The sequence below is a fragment of the Notolepis coatsorum genome (assembly GCF_963971535.1).
Source record: "Notolepis coatsorum genome assembly, chromosome: 10".
Classification (NCBI taxonomy): Eukaryota; Metazoa; Chordata; class Actinopteri; order Aulopiformes; family Paralepididae; genus Notolepis; species Notolepis coatsorum.
In genome coordinates, this window is record NC_140174.1 from 18,671,465 (window position 1) to 18,698,765 (window position 27,301).

At 46.1% G+C, this 27,301-nt stretch overlaps 1 protein-coding gene across 1 annotated transcript in view; it reads left to right on the forward strand.

Moving 5' to 3' along the window:
* LOC311236076 (alpha-tectorin-like) overlaps positions 1-27,301 on the forward strand; it is a 58,658-nt gene that overhangs the window by 15,364 nt on the left and 15,993 nt on the right. The window contains exons 8-20 of the mRNA XM_084323672.1: positions 1,727-2,133; positions 3,293-3,869; positions 4,155-4,738; positions 7,971-8,538; positions 8,835-9,433; positions 10,012-10,169; positions 12,272-12,672; positions 14,340-14,536; positions 15,331-15,726; positions 16,613-16,896; positions 18,968-19,239; positions 22,318-22,437; positions 25,435-25,619. Coding sequence (XP_084179798.1) covers positions 1,727-2,133; positions 3,293-3,869; positions 4,155-4,738; positions 7,971-8,538; positions 8,835-9,433; positions 10,012-10,169; positions 12,272-12,672; positions 14,340-14,536; positions 15,331-15,726; positions 16,613-16,896; positions 18,968-19,239; positions 22,318-22,437; positions 25,435-25,619 — 4,748 coding nt within the window. The remainder of the gene's footprint in view (positions 1-1,726; positions 2,134-3,292; positions 3,870-4,154; positions 4,739-7,970; positions 8,539-8,834; positions 9,434-10,011; positions 10,170-12,271; positions 12,673-14,339; positions 14,537-15,330; positions 15,727-16,612; positions 16,897-18,967; positions 19,240-22,317; positions 22,438-25,434; positions 25,620-27,301) is intronic.

Genomic DNA, 27,301 nt, shown 5'->3' on the forward strand with positions numbered 1-27,301 from the left:
ATTTAACATTGCAGAATGGGTACAATTACAATACGGCTCAATACAAACAATTGTTAAGGGGCCCAGGGGGTGTAGACTGTTGTAGTTTGGTCAAATCAAGCTAATTTACATCATGCTCCAAAAAAGAAAATCTGCCGAGCGAGCTGTGGAGCGATGTGGAGCGGGGAGCGCTTGATTCATAAATGAAGGTGAGCGGTGAGCGAGCGGAGAGCGACTTGGGGGCGGGGTCAACATGAGCGATTAGCGGAGCGGAACAAGCCGTCTAGAGCGAAGAGCGGATTTCTCGCCCGCGCCGATCCGCTCACATGCTCTGGTCAGCACCGACCACGGGTCCAGAGGCTGCAGCTTCCTGGGTTAGTCAGCACCGACCACAGGTCCAGAGGCTGCAGCTTCCTGGGTTAGTCAGCACCGACTACGGGTCCAGAGGCTGCAGCTTCCTGGATTAGTCAGCACCGACCACAGGTCCAGAGGCTGCAGCTTCCTGGGTTAGTCAGCACCGACCACGGGTCCAGAGGCTGCAGCTTCCTGGCTTAGTCAGCACCGACCACGGGTCCAGAGGCTGCAGCTTCCTGGGTTTGTCAGCACGACCGCGGGTCCAGAGGCTGCAGGGTCCAGGGTTAGTCAGCACCGACCACGGGTCCAGAGGCTGCAGCTTCCAGTGTTAGTCAGCACCGACCGCGGGTCCAGAGGCTGCAGCTTCCTGGGTTAGTCAGCACCGACCGCGGGTCCAGAGGCTGCAGCTTCCAGGGTTAGTCAGCACCGACCACGGGTCCAGAGGCTGCAGGTTCCAGGGTTAGTCAGCACCGACCACGGGTCCAGAGGCTGCAGGTTCCAGGGTTAGTCAGCACCGACCACGGGTCCAGAGGCTGCAGGTTCCAGGGTTAGACCAGAGGGTGAACGCATCATCAGCCTTGCTTAACCTCTTCCATTAATATATCACTTACTCACTCGTCTTGCATGCCTCCACCTGGAAGGGAAATGTGGCAGCCATACTTGATGCATTTAAGTTAATGGCGTCGAAATGTAACAACAGCTATACTATATCAAAATATCCATTTACAAATTCAGTATAATCCATATAATCCAAGTCTCGTGTATCTAGTCGTTGCGCAGTACCTCCCAACCACATTTATCCACATTTTGGATAAATTCTGCATTCAAGTATGGCTACCATTTTTGGATTCAACGTGGAGGCATGTGAGAAATAATGATTGAGTAATTGATGTAAAATGGAATTGTTCCTTTCAGGAGAGACTTGCTCATATTCGCAAATGGGCACTGAGCTGTACAGTATGATAGAAATAGCACCTGTGATCTATTTTAGAGTGGATTTTCTCCTTAGATCCTCCCCCATGACCTGTGGGGTGACAGTGGCTCGGGAGGTAGAGCAGTTGTCTGGTAATCCGGAAGTTCCTTGTTCGATTCCCTGTTCTATTCCCGTTCCGTGTCGTTAAATAAAATAACTATATAAATGCACCATTTACCATTACTACTTTAGAAATAAATACCAAAGGTCTAAATACCTATTAAATACTACTAACAGTTACTACGCTATTACTTTAGAAATAAATACCCAAGGTCTAAATACGTACCTATAAATACTACTCACACTTACTACGCTATAGTATTTTTGAAATAAATACCCAAGTTTTAAATACCTATTAAATACTACTACAGTTACTACGTTATTACTTTAGAAATCAATCTTCTCGTGTTATTTCCCCAGGTTCCTCCATCCAGCAGGGCGACTCCTTCTGGAGCGACGCCACCTGCAGGCAGCAGTGCACCTGCACCTCCTCGGGGCTGCAGTGTCAGGACCAGCCCTGCTCCTTCTCCCAGGTCTGCCGGCGCGCCTCCTTCCAGTTCTCCTGCCAGCGGCTCCGCAGGCGCACCTGCACCGTGTCCGGAGACCCGCACTACTACACCTTCGACGGCACCGTGTTCCACTTCCAGGGCACCTGCACCTACGTCCTCTCGGAGTCCTGCGGCCGCGCCGGCCTGTTGCCCTACTACCGCGTGGAGGGCAAGAACGAGAACCGCGGGAGCACCAGGGTGGCCTGGACCCGGCTGGTCAAAGTGTTCGTCTACGATGTCGTCATCGAGCTGGTCAAAGGTCACCGCGCTGAGGCAAAGGTCAGTGATGGACTGATGGTGATCATGTACAGATATGACTTCATGTATGATATGACTTCATGTATGATAGGACTTCATGTATGATAGGACTTCATGTATGATAGGACTTCATGTATGATAGGACTTCATGTATGATATGACTTCATGTATGATATGACTTCATGTATGATATGACTCCATGTATGATATAACTTCATGTATGATAGGACATCATGTATGATAGGACTTCATGTATGATAGGACTTAATGTATGATAGGACTTCATGTATGGATAGGACTCCATGTATGATAGGACTCCATGTATGATAGGACTCCATGTATGATAGGACTTCATGTATGATAGGACTCCATGTATGATAGGACTCCATGTACAGATATGACTTCATGTATGATAGGACTCCATGTACAGATAGGACTTCATGTATGATAGGACTTCATGTATGATAGGACTTCATGTACAGATATGACTTCATGTACGGATATGACTTCATGTATGATAGGACTTCATGTATGATAGGACTCCATGCATGATTGGACTTCATGTATGATATGACTTCATGTATGATAGGACTTCATGCATGATATGACTCCATGTATGATAGGACATCATGTATGATAGGACTTCATGTATGATAGAACTCCATGTATGATAGGACTTCATGTATGATAGGACTTCATGTATGATAGGACTGTATGCATGATAGGACTTCATGCATGATAGGACTTCATGCATGATAGGACTGTATGCATGATAGGACTTCATGCATGATAGGACTTCATGTATGATAGGACTTCATGTATGATAGGACTCCATGTATGATAGGACTTCATGTATGATATGACTTCATGTATGATAGGACTGTATGCATGATAGGACTTCATGCATGATAGGACTTCATGTATGATAGGACTTCATGTATGATAGGACTCCATGTATGATAGGACTTCATGTATGATATGACTTCATGTATGATAGGACTTCATGTATGATAGGACTTCATGTATGATAGGACTTCATGTATGATAGGACTTCATGTATCAAATCCTAATCTCTGACCCCTGGCTCCTCCTTCCTCTCCGCTGACCCCTGGCTCCTCCTTCCTCTCCGCTGACCCCTGGCTCCTTCTTCCTCTCCACTGACCCCTGGCTCCTCCTTCAGGTCGACGGGAGCTTCACCTCCACCCCCTTCTCCCTCCGCAATGGCAGCGTCCAGGTCTACCAGACAGGCTTCTCCCTGGCCGTCAGCACTGATTTCGGGTTGGTGGTCACCTACGACGCCCACCATTACGTCCGGATCAGCTTACCGTTCAGCTACCAGAACGCCACGTGTGGTCTGTGTGGAAACTTCAACAACCTCCGTGCGGATGACTTCCGAACCCGGCAAGGCGAGCTGGTGAATTCTGACGTTGAGTTCGCCAACAGCTGGCAGGCGCCAGGGGACGACGAGGCCGGCTGTGGGACCCGGTGTGCCGGTCTGGCTTGTGCTGGCTGCACGGCAGCGCAGACCAGTCTCTATGGCAACACTGGTCACTGTGGGATCCTCCAGGACCCTACTGGACCCTTCGCCCCCTGCCACCAGCGGCTGCCTCCACAGACCTACGCAGACAGCTGTGTGTATGATCTGTGTGTGGGAGGAGGGTACCAGCCCATCCTCTGCCAGGCTCTGAGTGTGTACGCCAGTCAGTGCCAACAGCATGGTATCCAGCCAGGAGCCTGGAGGTCACATGGTTTCTGTGGTAAGTGTTCATATATACAGTATGTGAGTCGGACATCTTCTGTGGTAAGTGTTCATACTGTATATACAGTATGTGAGTCAGACATCTTCTGTGGTAAGTGTTCATATATACAGTATGTTAGTCAGATATCTTCTGTGGTAAGTGTTCATATATACAGTATGTCAGCCAGACATCTTCTGTGGTAAGTGTTCATATATACAGTATGTCAGCCACACGATATGTTGTGATCTAACGCTTTGGGTCAGACATCTGCTATATAAATATAATTGTTTTGTCCTTGCACAGAAATCCCCTGCCCAGCCAACAGCCACTTCGAGTCCCAAGGCACAGGCTGCCCTGCCACCTGCACCAGCCCCAACTCCACCCAGAACTGCCCCATCCCTCCTCAGGAGAGCTGCATCTGTGACCCAGGCCACGTCCTCAGTAGTGGGGTTTGCGTACCGACCACTCGATGTGGCTGTGCCTTCGAAGGCCGCTACTACAGCTTAGGACAGAGCGTCATCCTGGACCAGGCCTGCGGGAGGCGCTGTACCTGCACTCCTGACTCCATGAGCTGCCAGGCGCACGGCTGTGGTCCACTGGAGGCCTGCAGGGTGGAGGCTGGAGAGAGAGGCTGCCGGCCCACCGGCTACGAGACGTGCTGGGTGAAGGGACCCAGGTCGTACCGTACGTTTGACGGACTGAGGTACCAGTACCCCGGGGCGTGTAGTCTGACCCTGACCAGAGTGACGGGGTTGTCCCCCTACCCCCACTTCACGGTGACCGCGGAGAAGGTGCCCGGAGGGCAGCAGGGTTTCCAGCGGTTCCTGAAGTTTGAGGCAGAGGGCACACAGGTGTCCATTGAGATGGGAGGTGACAGCCGAGTCCAGGTCAGTGTTTGGGATGTTCTGTGAAATCCTATTGTACCATTTTTTTTTTTTTTTTTTGACAAGACAAACATTAACAGTAAATATCCCAATAAATCACAGGAATATACATTCCTGTATTTGAATCAATAAATGTAGGTTACGAGATATACACATAATCCCCACAATACAATACAGTACATATGCTCTTGCTCGTTGTGAAATCCTATTGTCTATGCTTCCCATTCAGATTCAGATTCTGATTGAGATTCTGATTATTTTATTGTGCATACATTCAGAAAAAAACGTGAGATGCTCATTTTTCCCGGCTCCTCAACCGTAGTAGGTTTTGTAAACATAATACACAACCTATATTTCTATCTATACAAACTATAAACTATAACTATAAACTAGATAAGCTATGACTAAACTATAAACTAAAACTATAAACTAACTATAAAACTAAACATAATACACAATGTATATTCTATCTATATACATTTACATTTACATTATTAAATGTTATTTAGCTGACGCTTTTATCCAAAGCGACTTACAAGTTCTGTACGACAAGTCATCAGGAAGGGCACAACTCTATCAGTTGAGTAACAATGTTCATCAAAGTGTTGAGTGCTACAGTGTAGGTTAGTTTATTAGGACATGACAGTAAGGTTAGTTAGTGTTTTTCAGATAATGGTTGAAGAAGTGCATCTTTAGTCGACGACGAAAGATTGGACGGGTTTTGGCTGTCCTAACTGGGGTGGGCAGTTCATTCCACCATTGTGGGGCAAGGACTGAGAAAAGGCGGCTTCTCCTTGATGATCTTCCCGGAGCTTGGATAGGAGTGGGTCTGAGACGGCCAGAAGATGCAGAGCGTAGGGGTCTTGAGGGTGTGTAGTTAGAGACCATTGACCGGAGGTAGGCGGGAGCGGTTCCCTTTGCCGCACGGTATGCCAGGTCGAGGGCCTTGAAGCGGATTCGTGCAGCAATGGGGAGCCAGTGCAGGTCCCTGAGAAGTGGGGTGACATGGCTGACTTCGGTAGGTTTGAGATCAGGTGGGCCGCTGCGTTCTGAATGAGTTGAAGAGGCTTGGTGGCAGTGGCCGGAAGGCCAGCAAGCAGTGCGTTGCAATTGTCGAGGCGGGAGATGACTGTTGATTGGACAAGGAGTTGGGTGGCTTCTTTTGTCAGGAAGGGGCGTATCCTTCTGACGTTGCTCAGGAGGAATCTGCAGGTTCTGGTTGTCGCTGCGATGTGAGCGGAGATGTTCAACTGGTCGTCGAGGACATTATATATTAAATTATATTTTTAAAACATCTCCAAGGCTGCAACACCCCCATTCCTCCCAGGTGTCAGGCTCCTTATTCGCTTCCATTCATTTTGGGGACCATGTTTAAATATCATACTTCTGAAGTATAAACAAACTATACTGCTGTGACGATTTCAATAAAACAGATCATTCTGAGTCAAAGTTGTACAAGCAAAACTGTACATTTGAATATCGAGGGAAACGTGGATAAGAGCAGCACTGTGAAAACAAGCTGCTGAACCTCAGCCTCTCAGTCAAACATCAGCCAAAACACCTGGGTTTTATGTAACACAAGGACAATTATGTGGGTAATTCGAAAGGCATTTCAGCCACACACACGTCACTGACACACTGGACGCAGCGGCCCAATATATATATATATTTTAAATCCAATCACCATTTGATGTACTTCTTTACGAGGAAATAGTGTCCCTCCCATCTGATCACTTGTAAATTAAATCCATCCTTCGATATTTTCTGATGAAACGTTCAATGACCTCCTCTGCTTGCAAACAGTTGCAAATCAGGCAATGCAACAAACAGCAGTCTTTTGTGATCTAATCGATCCTTCATTTGCGTGAGGATGCTGTCGAAATCCACTAAACATTGTTCTGTTGATGTGTGACACACGTTCCATTTTCTGGACTCCGACTCCGACAGGTGGTCACTCAGACAGTCACCCAAGCGATTGCCAAAGCAGTGCACTCATCAAAGCTGTGGGCACCTACCCCATCTTCCTCTTCTTCTTCTTCCTCTGGGTGAACGTTTCGATGACTTAGCTATTAGCTCACATTAGCTACAACAAGTTAGCTTACAGAGTCCAAGATGGCACGTTCACGTAAATTACACTACTTCAACTGAGATAAAAATATATATATATATATCATCAAACGATGCACAATAAGTTCATGAACAATTGAATAAAGATCTTATTCTCGATGTCAGTCTCTTTCAAGGTAAATTGCACACAGTCAGTCTCAGTGGTGAGATGATGACAGAAAAATCTAGAACATTAGATGGCTATTGACGCCACAGTCAATAGGGTCTAGCTGCAGTTCCGTATCATTAGCTGGCACCATTCGCTGATTGGATCTCAAGGTTGTCAACACAATGTAACACGGCGTGAACGCCAATCAATCAAGTGCGCATGGCCTCACTAACCGCCTTTTTTTTCCCCTTTTTCTCAAATACCCTATTTTGATTGGATTATTAGATTCTTAAGCCCTGCCCAGTGCAAACATTTGCAGTGACTGATTGACAGCTGACAGTCTGACCAGCATCAATGTGTTATGGGATCAGGGTCAGAGAGCTGTCACTTGGACATTTTTGAAGAAAATTCACTGGCATTGTTTTTTTTCACAGAGGAAAACATTTCTAATAATTTTTTTTAATAATAATAATACAAATAATACAAATATGTAATAATATATATATATTTTGTATACTAGTGAAGCACTGCCTCACTAGTAGTCATGCAATAACCTCCACTGAGTTGATGGTTGCAGTTAGGAATGGGAGGATGTCTGGTGCTATGGTCTGGAGGAGTGGGGAGGGTAGCTGATCCAGCTGGCATGTAGTCGGACGGTTCCACGTTACCAGGTTCAGGGTCTCGGCGTCTGTAATGGGAGAGAAAGATAACAGAGTGAAGGATGAGGTTCAACATTATGTTCAACATATTATTATTATTATTATTCAACATTATGTTTTATAAAACTAAACATAATACACAACGTATATTCTATCTTTATAAAACGATGTTATGCTAACTGTATAAATAGCTAGAAAAGAGACTATAAACTAAAACTATAAACTATAGTACACAATTACTATACAAACGTATACAATACAAGGTTTCTGTTAGCAGCAGTGTGTGCGTGTAATGAGCGTGTGTGGTGTGTAGGTCTCTGAAGTGCTTCCCTGCACTGACCCCTTGTTGAACTATCCTCAGGTTGACGGTCAGCTCGTCCAACTGCCCTTCAGCACGGCGTCCAACCGGATCCTCCTCTACCACAGCAGCGCCCACAGCATAATCCTCCACACCTCCTTCGGAGTGACCGTGCAGACAGACTGGCCTCACCTGGTGCGCGTCACCGCGCCCGGCGTCTACAACGGCTCGCTCGCCGGACTCTGCGGTAACTACAACGGTCACCAACACGACGACTTCCGCACGCCCAACGGCACGCTAGCCAGCGGCCCTCAGGACTTCGGCGACAGTTGGCGCGACGGTTCCCTCTCGGCGCACTGCGTGGAGAGAGGAGACGGCGGGGGGGGGACGCGCGTTGGACCGAACGTCACAGATTACAATCAACTCTGCGGCCTGATGGCGTCGTTGAGCGGGCCGTTTGCTCAGTGTCAGCACAGCGTGGAGCCATGGGGGCCGATAGAGGAGTGTGTGCAAAACATGAGGGCGTCTGGCGGGGCGGAGGGGGTGCTGTGTGAGGCCCTGAGAGACTACGCCCTGCTCTGCCAACAGAACAGGATCCCCATCGGAGACTGGAGGAACGCAACGGGCTGTGGTAAGCACTTCGCCATTCGTGGTATGACTTATTTACAGAGAGGGGGCGACAGTGGTTCAGGAGGTAGAGCAGTCGTCTGGTAATCTGGAGGTTACCGGTTTGATTCCCGCTCCTCCCAAACAGTGTGTCGAACCCTAACTGCTCCCGATGTGCAGGTTGGCACCTTGCATGGTCGCCTCCGCCGTCGGTGTGTGAATGTGTGAGTGAATGGGTAAAATGTGAGGAACATAAATGGCAAAGCGCTTTGGATAAAAGCTGTTAAATAAACGCACCATGTCTTGTCTCTGTCTCGACAGGGCAGAGCTGTCCGTCCAGCAGCCACTACGAGCTGTGTGGCACGTCCTGCCCCTCTTCCTGTCCCAGCCTGTCCTTCCCGTTCCTCTGTGCCACCGCGTGCCAGGAAGGGTGCCAATGTGACGACGGCTTCCTCCTCAGCGGCAACCGGTGCGTGCCGCCCGTCGCCTGCGGATGCCACCACCAGGGCCGCTACCGGCAGGGCGGCGAGCAATTCTGGGACGGCGAGGAGTGCCGGAGCTGGTGTTCCTGTAACGGCACCACCGGCGCGGTCAGCTGCGCCCCGACTGCCTGCGGCCCCCAGGAGACCTGCGGCATCGTGGGGGGAGACCTGGGCTGCCACCCCAACCCCCGCGGCACCTGCTCCGCGTCCGGAGACCCCCACTACCTCACCTTCGACGGCCGCGCCTACGACTTCCAGGGCACCTGCCGCTACGTCCTGGCCACCGTGTGCAATGGCACCGGTGGACTGCAGCACTTCCAGGTGGAGGGCAGGAACGAGGCACGGCAGGGGCTGCCGGTGTCGGTCACGGCCGAGGTGTACGTCAGCGTGGGGGGTCACCGGGTCACCATGTCCAGGGGACAACATGGTGTGGTGCAAGTGAGTAGAGGCCCTAGAGATCAGCTCCATAGACACACTGTAGAGGTGTCACCTCCATAGACACACTGTAGAGGTGTCACCTCCATAGACACACTGTAGAGGTGTCACCTCCATAGACACACTGTAGAGGTGTCACCTCCATAGACACACTGTAGAGGTGTCACCTCCATAGACACACTGTAGAGGTGTCACCTCCATAGACACACTGTAGAGGTGTCACCTCCATAGACACACTGTAGAGGTGTCACCTCCATAGACACACTGTAGAGGTGTCACCTCCATAGACACACTGTAGAGGTGTTACCTCCATAGACACACTGTAGAGGTGTCACCTCCATAGACACTATAGCAGAGATCAGATACACTCTGTAGAGGTTATGTTTCCACAACATGAAGGCAGAGTAAAAAAAGAAAACGAACAAAAAACGTTTTGCAAAAAGATCAAAGTGAAAGCAGAAATAATGTTTCATCTACCAGTACTTTGTGTTTTAGGTGGACGATGTGACTGTTCATCTACCAGTACTTTGTGTTTTAGGTGGACGATGTGACTGTTCATCTACCAGTACTTTGTGTTTTAGGTGGACGATGTGACTGTTCATCTACCAGTACTTCTGCACGGAGGTCGTGTCTCCATCTACGCCAGTGGATTCCGCACCTTTGTGAACGCTGACTTTGGTCTGAGTGTCAGCTACGACGGAGGCAGCACAGTGTTCATCTCTGTGCCTTCAAACTACAGGTGTTTATTATAGAGCTTCAAACTACAAGTGTTTATTATAGTGCTTCAAACTACAGGTGTTTATTATAGTGCTTCAAACTACAGGTGTTTATTATAGTGCTTCAAATTACAGGTGTTTATTATAGTGCTCCAAACTACAGGTGTTTATTATAGTGCTTCAAACTACAGGTGTTTGTTATAGTGCTTCAAACTACAGGTGTTTATTATAGAGCTTCTGCTGACGTAATGTGTCTCTTACCGCAGACTACGTTGAAATGCTTTGAACCACGTTTTAAAGGGCCGGTATTTACATATTTATTAGACATTTTAACACCAATAGACCTTCTGATTGAAGACATCTGGTGTCTTTTATCAAGTGAAATACACAGAACTTGGCATGTAGAACTTTTTAAAATGTCACTCATTTCCATTATTTAGAATTCTTGGAAACAGTTGCGTTTTTTACAGGAACACGCCAATATTATGGGATATACACTTACTGTGTTCTCCAGAGTCAGACAAGAAGTTCTGTCATCTTCCTCTCTGTGTGCAAGCACAAATGAATGGAAGCGGATACGGATCCAGTGGCGGCCGGCCGATAGGGGGCGCTGGGGCGCCGCCCCCCCCCTGGTGAAGAGAGCAGGAGAAGAAGAAAATGTTTTATTTTTATTTTAGACCCCTAAAAATAAACTAAACATGTTTAAAATGAATAATATTTACTCATTTTAAGTATGTTTGTGTTTCAAATGCACAATAACGTTAATATATCAAATATAAATCATTGTTTTGTGATTCACATGACGTCACTGTCTCTAATGATATAGAGAGTACCTCTAAAGCTGGGTGCATAGACGTAGCACGCACACTGTGCGCGTCACTGTATCATCGCAGCCAATGTAAATACGTCAAGCAAATACATTTCGCCTATCAGTGCGTTCAAATATGATGTAATCATGGCGCGTTTTTCTAGCGCTCGAAGCAAACTCTGCGCCACTGTACTCCCCACGTCGTCAGACAGAAAAGCATGCGAGGAGGAGCCAGTCAGTCCTATTTTATTTATTCCGTTTCGATTCAGTGTGTTAGCTTAGCTAGGCTCGTGGTTCGGTAATAAGATATAAGAAGTGTATTCTCAGGAGTTGGAGAGATCAGCACGAGATACTGTACATTACTGACAGTGTTGGATTTGGATTTATATGGAGTCTGGACAGTGGACATACACTTTATCAAGCCTTTCCGGACCACAAAAGCTTCTCGAAGGGTTAACACGACGGCTCGAGGCTCGTTCCAAACAACAGGTGAGTCTAACAATATGTAGTGTTCTGTAGTTACTGAAACTGATTGAATATGGCAAGTCAAGATTCAAGAGGTTTATTTGTCACATACATGATAGGCGTGCAGTGAGGTCTGATATGAGTGAGTGGCGCGATATATATATCCATCTCTTTCTCTATCTCTCTCTTTCTCTCCCTGTCTCTCATGCTCCCTTCTCTCTCTCTCTCTCTCTCTCTCTCTCTCTCTCTCTCTCTCTCTCTCTCTCTCTCTCTCTCTCTCTCTCTCTCTATCTCTCTCGCTCTCTCTATCTTGCTCTCTCTCTTTCTCTCTCTCTCTCTCTCTCACACACAGTACGCGTTGACTGGAATAAAAAAAAAAAGCTTTACAATTTACATACTGTAGCTGTCCCTTTGTTCATTAATGTTTAACCTAAATGTAGAACAACTCGCCAAAAGTGACCATTGCAAAAAGGGAAGGGGGGGGTTTGCCCCCCCCCCCCTTCACCCACCCCCCCCTACCCCTACCCCGTGCACCCACCCAAAAGTGGATCGGACCGGCCACCACTGTACGGATCACCAGCCTAGCTTAAAACTCCAGGAGAGGTGTTTTTGGGCAACAGCTAGGCTAGCTGGCCTGTTCTGTTTCCATTCATTGTGCTAAGCTAGGCTAGCTTGCAGCCGGATAGCTTTCTACTGAACGTACAGAGAGGAAACTGGTATCCATCTTCTTGTCTGACTCTGGAGAAGACAGTAAGATTATTTGCCATAATGCTGGCTTAGTTCAGCTTGTAGGTTCATCACCTTTTGGAAATATTGATAATGGAATCGACGTCATCGTTATCATCCATGCAGTGGGAACACATGCGGACTGTGTGGGAACTTCAACGGCAATCCAGACGACGACTTCCGCACCCCGTCCGGAGCCGTGGCCTCCTCTCCCTCTCAGCTCGGGACGTCCTGGAAGGTGCCGAGCAACGACACCTGCAGCGACGGCTGTGGCTCCTCCTGTCCGCGCTGTGCCCACGAGGCCCCCGCGCGCGCCCAGTGTTCAGCCATCAGCTCGCCCGAGGGGCCTCTCAGCTTCTGCCATGGCCAGGTGGACCCGGCGCCCTTCTTCAACGACTGCGTGTTCGACGTGTGCATCTCCGGCGACGGAGGCCAAGACGTGCTGTGCAGAGCCATCCAGACCTACGTCAGCGCCTGCCAGGCTGCCAACGCTGCAGTCTACCCCTGGAGACAGAACACCACCTGCAGTGAGTCTTTAAAACCACATGGAGTCAATCATATCAATAATATGGAGTAATATATGGAGTAATATCAATAATATGGAGTCATATATGGAGTAATATCAATAATATTCAGTAATATCAATAATATGGAGTAATATATGGAGTAATATCAATAATATGGAGTAATATATGAAGTAATATCAATAATATGGAGTAATATCAACCGTAGGTGACATTTACAACGGTGATATTTTACCTTTCAAGACAAAAGGTTCTTATTTCTTCCAGTCACATGCAGTAAACTCGGCACTTACACACTTTAAACCAGTTGCAAAAATAAATATTGGACGAGCAAGGTCTTCAATCGAGAGGTTGAGCCTGAAAGAGCAATGTTATCACATTTGCACATAAATTACAATATACAATATACAGATACAATATAAAAGTACAAAATACAAGAAAGTACAATGAGTGCACGTGGATATGAGTCTTGAGTTCTCACGTCCCGAGTTCTGACAGCGATAGTTCTCCTGGCAGCAGAGCCGGCCGTCCGAGCCCTTGGTCGTAGAGCCTGATGGCTGCTGGTATAAAGGACCGGCCCAGGCGGTTTGTGGTCTCGTTTACAACTGTGTGCACGGTAGCTCTTCAAAAGGCTTTGTGACGTGTCTCCCAGCTTAACACTTTGGATGCCACAGCGATATGCGTGATGTGTTGTTAAAAGGCTGACGCTCTAAAATATAGGAATACGTGGCGGTGTTTGCAGGGCTATAACTATATTCTATATTATAGCTATGGATACAATACTATGGCCCATTTGACATCGACTATCTATCGTTCAATATGTGTTAAAGAAAAAAAAATTTCATCCATACATTCCCGTTTTATACCGTGGTGAATATGACTATAGTTTTAGAGTAATCCTGTCTAATCCCAGAAAATGACGCTATGCAGCAATACGTGCAATTCACTAAAAACGTTGCCATTTCTCGCCTGTACACACTACTATTTTGAAATCATATATTATATTATCGGTATTATGTTTCATCATGAATGCATGAAAGGGTGGGGGTCGTTTTTTCATGCTTTGATCGTCACCAACGGCACACGTTGTGGAGTAAAATACACACATATATTGTGATCAAAGTGAAATCATGGTTGGATCACAGCAGGATTGATACCATATAGGCCTTACCTTCACAAGGATGTACCCCAAAAAGAATATTCCAATTATCTGATCGCGAGTCCCAGTATTGGTGTCGATCGTGTCGTCAACATAATCCGCCACACGTCATGCACCGGGAGCAATTCACGCTTCTCAATCCCACCATTATAACCGCCCCCCTTGCCCGACCAAGAGAAATCTGACCGGAAACTTTTGATCGACCCACAGGCCAAGATATAATGTTTCAAAGGGTGCTCGATACTGCCACCTGGGTGGATGCGGATGGTATTGCACTTTGGCATTCTCAGGATGATTCCCCATGTTAACCAAGATGTCTGTGTGCCTGTAATGAATGGAAATATCGAATAAAAGAAATAACGATGAAAACCCGACTATACTCTGGTTTTCAGGGGTCCTGGCGCTCAATGCATGGCGAGATAACCAGACTATCATCGGGTCTGGCGTCCAAAGTGGTAAGGCACTGTGTGTTCAGGTCCTTTGAACTAATCCCACTCTGGGCTCCCTGCAGGGGTGGAGTGTCCTGCCCACAGCCACTACGAGCTGTGTGGTACAGACTGCGGACACACCTGCGCCAGCAGCATCGACGCCAGCTGTGAGCAGGTCTGCTCCGAGGGATGCTTCTGCGACCAGGGCTTCCTGAGGAGTGGAGGACGCTGTGTCCCTGTGCAGCACTGTGGCTGCCTGTACGACGGTTTCTACTACGACGTGAGTTCAAGTCCCCTAGAGACACCAGCTAGTGAGTTGAAGTCCCTAGAGACACCATAGTGAGTTCAAGTCCCCTAGAGACACCAGGTAGTGAGTTCAAGTCCCCTAGAGACACCAGGTAGTGAGTTCAAGTCCCAGAGAGACACCAGGTAGTGAGTTCAAGTCCCCTAGAGACACCAGGTAGTGAGTTCAAGTCCCCTAGAGACACCAGGTAGTGAGTGTGAGTGTCTGAGAGAACGCGTGAGAGAACGTGTCAAATGTGAGGCATGAGTTGTAAAGCATTTTGGATAAAAGTATAAATAGCAGTCCATGTACCTGATACGGGCAATGAGGTTCTGCTCACTCTGACATCAATGAGGTTCTGCTCACTCTAACATCAATGTGGTTCAGCTCGCTCTAACATCAATGTAACGGTTCTACTCACTCTAACATCAATGTGGTTCTGCTCACTCTAACATCAATGTGGTTCTGCTCACTCTAACATCAATGTGGTTCTGCTCACTCTGACATCAATGTGGTTCAGCTCACTCTAACATCAATGTGGTTCAGCTCACTCTAACATCAATGTGGTTCTGCTCGCTCTAACATCAATGTGGTTCTGCTCACTCTGACATCAATGTGGTTCAGCTCACTCTAACATCAATGTGGTTCAGCTCGCTCTAACATCAATGTGGTTCTGCTCACTCTGACATCAATGTGGTTCAGCTCACTCTAACATCAATGTGGTTCAGCTCGCTCTAACATCAATGTGGTTCTGCTCGCTCTAACATCAATGTGGTTCTGCTCACTCGCAGGAGGGCGAGAGCTTCAGGACCCCAGGCTGCTCCCAGCAGTGTTCGTGCCTCAGTCCCGATGAGCTGGTGTGTCTCAGCCAGCCCTGCGCGGCCCACGAGGAATGCTTCATCAGAGACGGCCGGCTGGGCTGCTTCGGGACGCTGGCCACCTGCACGGTGTGGGGCGACCCTCACTACCTCACCTTTGACGGCGCGCTGGCTCACTTCCAGGGCACCTGCTCTTACGTCATCGCGGAGAGCGCCGGCCACGCCGCCAACGGCACCGGCTTCCGAGTGGTCGCCACCAACAACCACCGGGGAGACAACCGGGTGTCCTTCGTGTCGGCGGTGGACGTCCACCTGGTGGAGAGACACCAGAGCATCTCCGTCAGGATCGGACCCAACATGAGAGTGAAGGTAAATAAGAAGAAGAATGAGTGAATTTCAAACCTTTATTTAAACTCGTGAGACACTGAGATACAAGAATAAATCATGAAGAAATCAGCAGACAGTTACAAGTCAACACAACTTCAAACCTTTATTTAAACTCGAAAGGCAACAGTGTACATACAGGAATAAGCATAAGAGCAAGTAAAATCACACAGCATATAAAATCATAACAAAGAGACAACAAGACGAGGCAAAGAGCAAGGATAACAAATCTATTAAAACAGGTACAACTTGATTGTGAAAGGTTGGAGATCAAGGTTTTAAACTCTGCAACAGAGGGGAGAATCTCAAGCTTTAAGGACTATTGGGAGAGAAGACGTGTCCGGCCTGCGTGTATATTTTCCCTACCGGAGTTGCACTTCCGCGTTCGGTTTGTGCGATCTGATTGGCCACTGACGTTTTTCTCAGCGCGAATCGCGTTACTCCTAACAAACTGGTTAAGCTTGGCGACTCTTTCAAAGTCGCTCTCTTTCGAAGTTGGTTAAGGTTAGGGTTAAGGTTAGGGTTAGGGTTAGGGTTAGTTGGTTAAGGTTAGGGTTAGTTGGTTAGGGTTAGGGTAACAGCCTGCTGGCGTGATTGTTAGGAGTAACGCGATTGGCGCTGAAAAAAACGATCAGATGGCACCAATCAGATCGCGCAAACCAAACGAGGAAGTGCAACTCCGTTAGGGAAAATATACAAGCGTCCGGCCCATGTCGGGCCTTACAAATACATTTGATTTGATTTGATTTAAGGACTGTCCATGAGCTAGAGGGGCGTCATAGAGAAATGGAGATGTACCCTGTTCAGAGCAAACTTATTTTATCTTAATCCTTGTTAAATTAATCCCCATGGTGTGTGTCTCCTCCCCCAGGTGGATGGCAGTGCTGTGACCCTCCCCACCAGCGCAGGCTCCCTGGCCAGTGTGCGGAGCGAGCAAGGCTCCGTGGTGCTCCACACCCCCGACCTGAGGGTCCAGTTCGACGGCCAACACACCCTCCTGGTCAGTGTGCACCGGAGCCAATTCAGCGCCGTCAGAGGGATGTGCGGCAACTTCAACGACGACCCTTCAGACGACAAAGTCTTGCCCAACGGCACATTGGCGCAGAGCGACGATGGCTTTGGGGACGGCTGGAAATCACCCACCAGCCGACCAGGGTGAGCCTCAGATCCCGCGTCCACCTGCCGCATATTTCTGGGTGCAAGCGTCTTTTGTCAATTGATCCCAATGGGGAGGGAGCGTATGCGGCCGCATGCTGCCGCCTATGCGCTGCAGTCGGCTTCTTTTTTCAGCGCTTTTCAGCTTTTTTGTGCGGCAGCACCCAGCGTTTAAAGTTGAACACTTCTGAACTTTTCAGAGCGATGCGCTGAGCGTCATTTCAGACAACCAATCACAGCCGTGGCACTCGTGACACATTCGTAACCTGACACCGGAGTTGCCTGCCTGCCTACCCACAAGAGACAGGAGCAGTATGAGGGCAAGCGTCTGCTGGTTGGTGGTCATTGCGATTCGCGACAAAGCACAAATACACTAATAACTACACAAATACACTAATAAAAAGCAAAGGGCGAACAGTGGTGTCAGGCAATAACTATATATATAATTAATATACAATAAAGTGTATTAAAATATGCTATATGTGCAAAACCGCGGCAGTAAAATACGATAAAAAGATGGCTGTCGCTAGATTTCTTCTCTCTGTCATCTTGCTACAAAAGGCACGCAGCAAGCGCAAGCGCTTCATCCCAGCACTACCGGCGCACTGCCACCGTTTTTCAGCTGGAAATGTGCGCTAGGTGGACGTCTTTCTCAGGTCTGCATCCCCTTAATAATTGTGTGTATTGAGCCGTACTGTATTGTACCCATTCTGCAATCTGTTAAATAAAGTTTTCATTCATTCATTCATCCATTCATTCATTCATGCCCTCACTGTAGCCTCGTCTTCAGGTGCACAGCAGCCTGACGGCCACTTGATGGCGCCATTGTATCCTGCTGTCCACCTGAAGCTGCAACAGCAGAATACAAAATAAATAAAAAACATATACACAGTATACAAGTGCAGACCTTCACAATAACAAAATGTGTTCACAACAACAAAACGGGCATATAGTGGGTAATAATAATAATAATTATTATTATTATCATATAGTGGGTAAAAAAGAACATTCTCTCTTGTGTCTCCTCTACTCTGTCTCCCTCTCAGCCTTCCTACTGTCTCAACAAAACCTTCTCTCCTGTGTCTCCTCTACTCTGTCTCCCTCTCAGCCTTCCTACTGTCTCAACAAAACCTTCTCTCCTGTGTCTCCTCTACTCTGTCTCCCTCTCAGCCTTCCTACTGTCTCAACAAAACCTTCTCTCCTGTGTCTCCTCTACTCTGTCTCCCTCTCAGCCTTCCTACTGTCTCAATAAAGAACCTTCTCTCCCATGTCTCCCCTACTCTGTCTCCCTCTCAGCCTTCCTACTGTCTCAATAGAGAACCTTCTCTCCTGTGTCTCCCCTACTCTGTCTCCCTATCAGCCTTCCTACTGTCTCAACAAATAACCTTCTCTCCTGTGTCTCCTCTACTCTGTCTCCCTCTCAGCCTTCCTACTGTCTCAATAGAGAACCTTCTCTCCTGTGTCTCCTCTACTCTGTCTCCCTCTCAGCCTTCCTACTGTCTCAATAAAGAACCTTCTCTCCTGTGTTTCCTCTACTCTGTCTCCCTCTCAGCCTTCCTACTGTCTCAATAAAGATCCTTCTCTCCTGTGTTTCCTCTACTCTGTCTCCCTCTCAGCCTTCCTACTGTCTCAATAAAGAACCTTCTCTCCTGTGTCTCCTCTACTCTGTCTCCCTCTCAGCCTTCCTACTGTCTCAATAAGGATCCTTCTCTCCTGTGTCTCCTCTACTCTGTCTCCCTCCCAGCCTTCCTACTGTCTCAATAAAGAACCTTCTCTCCTGTGTCTCCTCTACTCTGTCTCCCTCTCAGCCTTCCTACTGTCTCAATAAAGAACCTTCTCTCCTGTGTCTCCTCTACTCTGTCTCCCTCTCAGCCTCCCTACTGTCTCAATAAAGATCCTTCTCTCCTGTGTCTCCTCTACTCTGTCTCCCTCTCAGCCTTCCTACTGTCTCAATAAAGGGAGAGGACTGCCCATTCTCCTAAAAAGAAGAAGAGTAGAAGTATTTTAGATTACGTTTGATAAACAAGGGGAATAACAGTTTAAAATGTAACTTCTGACGTCCTCCTCGTAGATGCGGGTCCACAGACGTGCGAGGCGGGGGAGGGGACTGTCCCTTCAGAGACGAGTTCTCTCAGCTCTGCAGCGTCATCACCAACACCAGCGGGCCGTTCAGCGCCTGCCACCTGCACTCTGACCCCCAACCCTTCTTCAGCTCCTGCGTGTATGACCTCTGCCTCTACACTCCGGCCAACGGCATGCTGTGCTCCGCCGTGGAGGCGTACGAGAGGAGCTGCTCTGTGCTGCAGCTGGACATCCCTGCCTGGCGTGCTGGTCTGCTGTGTGGTACGTTCACTATGTACCCTGTACACTATGTACCCTGTACCCTGTACACTATGTACCCTGTACCCTATATACTATACACTATGTACACTGTACACGATGTACCCTGTACACTATGTACCCTGTACCCTATATACTATACACTATGTACACTGTACACGATGTACCCTGTACACTATGTACCCTGTACCCTATGTACCCTGTACCCTATACACTATGTAGTGGACCCTGTACACTATGTACCATGTACACTAAGTATACACTATGTACACTATATATGTACACTATACACTATGTAAACTATATATGTACACTATACACTATGTAAACTATATATGTACACTATACACTATGTACCCTGTACACTATATACTATACACTATGTACCCTGTACATGATGTACCCTGTACCCTGTATACTATACACTATGTACCCTGTACACTATGTACCCTGTACCCTGTATACTATACACTATGTACCCTGTACACTATACACTATGTACCCTGTACACTATACACGATGTACCCTGTACCCTGTATACTATACACTATGTACCCTGTACACTATACACTATGTACCCTGTACCCTGTATACTATACACTATGTACCCTGTACACTATACACTATGTACCCTGTACACTATACACTATGTACCCTGTCAGGCCACGTGAGCGGATCGGCGCGGGGGAGAAATCCGCTCTTCGCTCTTTAAAGCTTGGTCCGCTCCGCTAATCGCTCATGTTGACCCCGCCCCCAAGTCGCTCTCCGCTCGCTCACCGCTCACCTTGAATCGAGCGTTCCCCGCTCCCCGCGCCAGATCGCTCGGCAGATTTTAAATTTTTTTTGGAGCATGGTGTAAATTAGCTCAAACTACAACAGTCTACACCCCCTGGGCCCCTTAACAATTGTTTGTATTGAGCCGCATTGTAATTGTACCCATTCTGCAATGTTAAATAACGTTGTTTATCCATTCACTAGCTCTATTAAGCGATGATAGCTAGCCGAGCCACAATGCTATGGTCGCTGCCATTAACGTTAGCATGTAAGCTAACGACAACAACAATGGCGTCGATACTTTTTCTAACAGGAGTGAGTGACAAAGCCTGAACAGGATATCACAGGTTCACCCTTCTCATTGGTTGAAAATGGCCTTCATGTTTGTACATCGCCATCTGTTGCTTTGGCATTGTACTACATGTATATTACATCAGTGTTAAACCACTGTGAGCGGCCTGGAGTGGATTGGAGCGGAGGAGAACTCTCGCTCCGGACGTCGCGCCGACACATTTTAAAACCCACTCCTCGCTCACGTCAAAACCGCCCGCTCAGGGGAGCTCCAGTAGCTCACCACGTACCGCGAGCGCTATTTCAGCGCCGTGGACAACCGTGCTCGTCACGGATCTGGGGCTTAGCGAGTTCGAATCCCGACTGCAGCCGTGCCTTTCCCAGAGTGTCTTCCCCCCCATCTGAACCCTTTCAGCCTGTTTCTGTCGGTCATCCTTGACCAGTATAAATGTGATAAACACATAAAAGAGCCAGGGGAATGGCCAAAGTTTAAAAAAAAAAAAAACGCCCGCTCCACTCCCCGCGCCGCGCTCACGCTCCGATCCGCTCACATGCACTGTACCCTGTACACTATACACTATGTGCCCTATATATGTACACTATACACTATGTACCCTGTACACTATACACTGTGCCCTATATATGTACACTATACAATATGTAAACTATATATGTACACTATAACTATATAAACGATATATGCACATAATGAGAAATATTAAAGTCCTTTAATATTTCCCATTACACACACTACACTATGTGCCCTACAGTATATATGTACACTATACAATATCTACCCTATAAATGTACTCTAAACAATATCTACCCTATACATGTACACTATACACTACATACACTATATACACATTTTACTACAACCTAGGATTCTTGTGCCGTTGTTTTCACACACGCTGTAGAGATTTACCACAGAAATACTGTAGTGATTTATAGTATTCCTGTGTTTTTTTCCACATACAGTACACTATATATTTACTACAGAAACACATATGCATTTCATATATATATATATATATTTACATTTATTGCATATACTGTATACAGTATATATATATCCATATCTGTCTGAATATACCTGCATACAATCCTTCTATATACTACCTACTTATACACCTGCATATAACCCATATAATCCTTTTACATATCTGTAGATACTATATCTATATCTGTACATATCCCTTACATACTCTTACTAGTTACACTGCTGGCTAGTATGACTTACTTACTACCATAGTGTCTTTATACCTGTATCACTGTACATATTAATACTACAACTCTGTACATCATACATCTCATTAGCACTAGTACTCAGTAGTACTAATATATATATATTGTATACCCAGTTTAATCTCCTGTACATTGCATAATATTACTATTGCACTTTACTGTTACATTTGCACTCTGGTTGGATGCCAAACCTGTTCTCATTGTACTGTATTTGTGCTGCATGATGACAATACATTTTAATATAATATAATGTAATCTAATGTAATGTAATATGATATAATATAATATAATATAATGTGATGTAATGTAATGTAATATAATCTAATACAATGCAATGTAATCTAATATAATATAATGTAATATAATGTAATAATCGAATGTAATATAATGTAATGTGATGTAATTTACATTTAGCTGAACGCTTTTATCCAAAGCAACTTACACGTTTTGTACAACAAGACAGCATGAAGGGTACAACTCTATCATCTGAGTAACAATGTTCATCAAAGTGTTGAGTGCTACAGTGTAGGTTAGTATATTAGGACAAGTGCATGACAGTAAGGTTAGTTAGGGTTAGTCTTTTTATATATATTTTCTTTCAGATATTGATTGAAGAAGTGTGTCTTTAGTCGTAATATAATGTAATTAATGTAATGTAATATAATGTAATGTGATGTAATCTAATATAATGTAATGTAATCGAATGTGATGTAATATAATGTAATCTAATATAATGCAATGTAGTGTAATCTAATCTGTCTCCTCCTCCAGCCGAGTCAGACCCCTGTGATGCTCTGAACTGTACGGAGGACGAGTGGTGCGGAGAGAAGAAGGGCGTCTACGGCTGCTTCTGTGACGAGAACCACCATCGACCCAACAACCAGAGCTACGGTACAGTGAGACCCAACCAGAGCTATGGTACAGTGAGAATAACAACCAGAGCTATGGTACAGTGAGACCCAACCAGAGCTATGGTACAGTGAGACCCAACCAGAGCTGTGGTACAGTGAGACCCAACCAGAGCTATGGTACAGTGAGACCCTGGAACCTCCAGACTGAATAACAACCAGAGCTATGGTACAGTGAGGTACAGCTTTGGTTTTTAGGTGTCTAGTCTTGAGCGAGGATGTAAAAGCTTTGACAGAGCAGGCGCCCCTGACGACGGCGGGTAATGTATTCCACAGGTAGGGAGCGCGGTAGGCAAAGGCTCTGTGGCCGGCAGATTTCTTTTTTACCCTAGGGATCGATAGGAGCCCCACATTCTGTGAACGAAGAGCACGAGCGGGCGAGTATCGTATAATGAGATCGGATAGATAGAGCGGTGCGAGCCCATTCAAAGTTTTGTAAGTGAGGAGCAACCCTTTAAAGTGAAATCTGGCCTGGATGGGAAGCCAGTGTAGGGAGAACAGAATGGGTGTGATATGATCACATTTTCTAGTTTTAGTTAGTATCCGTGCAGCCGCGGTTTTATCTCCGTTAAGGAGCAGAACATTTTGCGACAGCCCATTTTTATTGGCAAGCAGACATGCCTCAAGATTTCGTAGAGGAATCATTCGGCTTAATAGGTAGTAGTGTTGTCAAAAATATCGAAAAATCGATACATATCGATTCTGAATATTTAAAACGGTTTCAATACTCATTTGCCAAAATATCGATACTTTCTGCAGTATCGATACCAACTGGCTTGCTCGCAGTGTTCTACCGCAAGTTGTTGACAGACAGACACACGCTGTTGCAGAGCACGCTTGCCCCTCCTCCTCCTCCCCCTCAGAGACCAACAGACACACGCTGCTGCAACCCTCCCCTCACAGACCTCACAGTTTGTCAACAAAGATTTCAGCTCCGAATATGGCCAGTGCAGAGCCTCCGCAACTTGTGCTTGTGGATAAAGAAAACAGCAGAAGTGCTGTTTGGAAGTACTTCGGGTTTGAAGTAAACGACGAAGGAAAAGCTAAAGATGCCACGATGCCCATTTGCAAGTGTTGTTACAGAGCAGTGCCAACGATACAGCTATTAGCTAACGTTAGCTAGTCGTTCCTCCGTTAGCTTATGCTAGCTAGCTGGCCACCTTTATAATTACTTCATGGAAATGGAGTAACGTTAAGTCGAGTTCATACTACACTAGTACACGTATGAACTCGACGTCACATAACGTTAACGTTACCCCGTTTCCATGAGGTGTTTAATTAGCAGCAATCTTGTTGAAAATGTAACGTTAATAAATGCTCCGAGCATAGCTCCGGAGAAATCTCTCTCTCTCTCGCTCTCTCTCTCTCTCTCTCTCTCTCTCTCTCTCTCTCTCTCTCTCTCTCTCTCTCTCTCTCTCTCTCTCTCTCTCTCTCTCTCTCTCTCTCTCTCTCTCTCTCTCTCTCTCTCTCTCTCTCGCCGTCATGAAAATTGTTGTAGTTGTTGTTTTAACCAAATAAAAAGCAGCAGCACTATAGCATAACTGAGTAATGTTTGCTATCTATTTCTTTCTTTAGGGGAGTTTGTTTCACAGTTTTAGCATGATGTTTTATAGATGGCTAGGTTAAACAGGTTTTTGTTTTTAAGAGGGGTTTGATTTAGATTAGATAATTTAGTTATTTTTAAATGTCTGATCTAAAGATAAACAAAGGGTTTTAAAAGTGTTATATTTATCTTCTCTTATAGTACCAGAGAGAAGCTGAGGAGAATCAACCAGCAACAAAAGCAAAATTTGTTGAAAATACATAATATATAAAAAAAATAAAAAAATTGGTATCGAAAATGGTATAGAATATCGATACTTTTAAAGGTATCGTATCGAAGTCGAAATTCCAGTATTGTGACAACACTAATAGGTAGTAGGGGTGTAACGGTACACAGAAGCCACGATTCGGTACATACCTCGGTATTTGGGGTTCACGGTTCGGTACAAGTTCGGTACAACAGAATTTTTTTTATAATTATTATTATTATTAATATATATATTTTATTTTATTACATTTTTTTATTTTATTTATATATTATATTTATGATAATTATTATAATTAAATAGAATAATTTTCTATAGGCTTGCCGTGGTAGTCAGTGATACTGGTGTAATTCTGTGTTCAGGCATCCACTTGCCTACTGCCCCTTTAACAACGTATCCTTGCTAAGTTTCAGTTTCACTTCTAGAGAGAATTTAACTTCACGACGAGACTGAATACTAGAGAACAGATGACATATTACAACAATGGCAGAGGATTATTTGGATTTAAACACAGTGGAGCTCAGATGATCTGTCCGGAAAAGTATGTTTCTTTTTTTTATTTGATTGTGCCTGTGAGTCCGGCGGGGGAGAATGTTGATGTGTTTGTTGGCGTGTGTGTGTGTGTCGGCGACGCGTGTGTGTTTCTTTCCATTGGTTTCATTTGGTTAACGTTATTGGGCGAACAAGAAAACGACCCTGCAGCTGTTCCAATGTAAATGTGCCTTTCTCCGTGCACTTTCGCCCGCTCTGAACTGAAGTCGGGACTCGGTGTGCCGCGCGCTGTTCTCACACGGACCTCGCGAGTGCCTGTATGTGTGACTTGTGTGTTTGCGCTGTGGGGCGCATTCGTCGTATGACACGCGTACCGCACCGTGACGGCCGTACCGTAAATTCGCGGGACGAATACACGTACCGTTACACCCCTAATAGGTAGGTATAATTGGGTGTCATCTGCGTAACAATGAAAGTTAATACCAAATTTGCGTATAATATTGCAGAGGGGTAGCATATAAATGGAAATAGCCCAGGACAGAACCTTGTGGGACACCGCATTGCACTGTGAAGGTCTCAGATGTTAAATCATTATAGTATCATCATGTATGGTCTTATTAACACCAGTCTGCTCTGACCTTGAGGATTCTAGTGTAACTGTCTCCTTGTCCGTCCTCTAGACTCATCCATCACCTGCTCCAGCAGCACCGGCCTCATGTCCGTGTCTCGCTGCCAGCTGTTTGAGGCCGGATTCCACCCTGACGTGCTGCACCTCCAGGACTCCTCCTGCAGGGGGTCTCTCCAGGACGGGCGGCTGCTGTTCAACTTTGACAACGAGGACAACCCGTGTGGGACAGTTCTCACGGTACGGTCCACAGTTTAGAATAGTGTAGGCCAGGGGTCTCAAACTCAATTTACCTGGGGGCCGCTGGAGGTAGAGTCTGGGTGAGGCTGGGCCGCATCAAGTATTCCCAAAAAAAGTACAACTGATCCAATCTTCTCAATCTTTAGCAATAACATTTCAGAACATTAACAGTTCTTCAGAACATGAAGGCTTCTCAGTGGTTTCAGTGGACTCATCCACAGCTATGGAAATGCACTGTGCATTTTTTTTATTCTATTACAAAGCTGTTTAATCAAATCACCAGCCAGTATTTCAGTTATTCTGGTTGCTGTGCGATCTGGGGATTTGCTTTTGTTTGCCTTCAAACATGGTCTCCATCACTTCAGTCATACATTATTTTATTATGTATGCATCAGAGAGAGAGAATGGCTTCTTGCCACTGAGTGAGGACTTGGTTGCTTTTTCTCGTTGCGACATAGATTTAACAATAATTCTGCTTGCAGCTTGATATGATGATTTCATTCCATTTATTTTTGTGGTTCTTAGCACTGAATTTTGAGGAAAGGTTGCATTAAAATTAGAGTTGTTCCGATACCAGTGCAGTGCGGCTCAATACACACAATTGTTGGGGGGATGCAGACCAGAGAAGTACTTTCGTCTCGTTTACATCAGGGTCCCCCATTTTCAATTCATCAGGACATCCGTTTAGTTTGCATGCTTGCTGCTGTAAAATGTCTATAAATATATCTATCTATCTATGAAAAGGCATATGAATTGAAGACCACACTATGAATTGAAAATGGGGGACCCTGATGTAAACAAGACGAAAGTCTTTCTCTGGTCTGCATCCCCTTAACAATTGTGTGTATTGAGCCGTACTGTATTGTACCCATTCTGCAATCTGTTAAATAAAGTTTTCATTCATTCACCAGTATCGGAAATTCTAGCCTCCGATCGCATTTATCTCCTGCGGAGAGTGATGATTATAAAATCAACGTGTTTTAAAGTGTGATGCTGTTTGTCATTTTAGCAGCAGATACACTTTCTTAAATTCTATTGTCCCCGACAGAGCGTGTGACGGGGAGCTCGGACGGGATGTGTTTCACTTGCTGGTGTTATTATACTGTAGCATTAACAGCTGAAAAGCTAGCTAGTTGGAATAACATCCGCTTTAACGTTACATTAAATCAGATGATGGCCTGTCCTTTCTCCAGGACCTGACACTATCCGTCTATCAACAATAATGCACCCACGGTGAATCGTATTTAAGTCAAGTAGCTACTGACTAGCGTTAGCTGACTAACGTTATCAAATGGCAATGCGGGGAGACGAGCTAGGTCAGCTAGCTTAGCTTGCTAATGGTACCTTGGCTAAAGTTAGTGCTATTCATAATCCAGCAATAATGGCTGCAGACCTGCAAGCAAAGTACAGTAAGTTCCAAGTGCCAAAGGATAAGAGTCTGAGGCGGAGTCTCAAAAGAGAATGTTGAATATTTATTTTGCTTCGAAAATCACAACATGATAACGTTACTTACTACTAGCCAGAGCCTCTGCGACTGCTATTAGCTTACAGACTGGGTGTAGCGAGTGCAACACCGTCTAACGTCCGTGCGGATCATTGGATCTGCAGTGCCGCAGCCCCATAATCGTCCAACTCTCGCGCAACGACTCTGCAAACAGTTGCGCGCGGGCCGCATTAACACT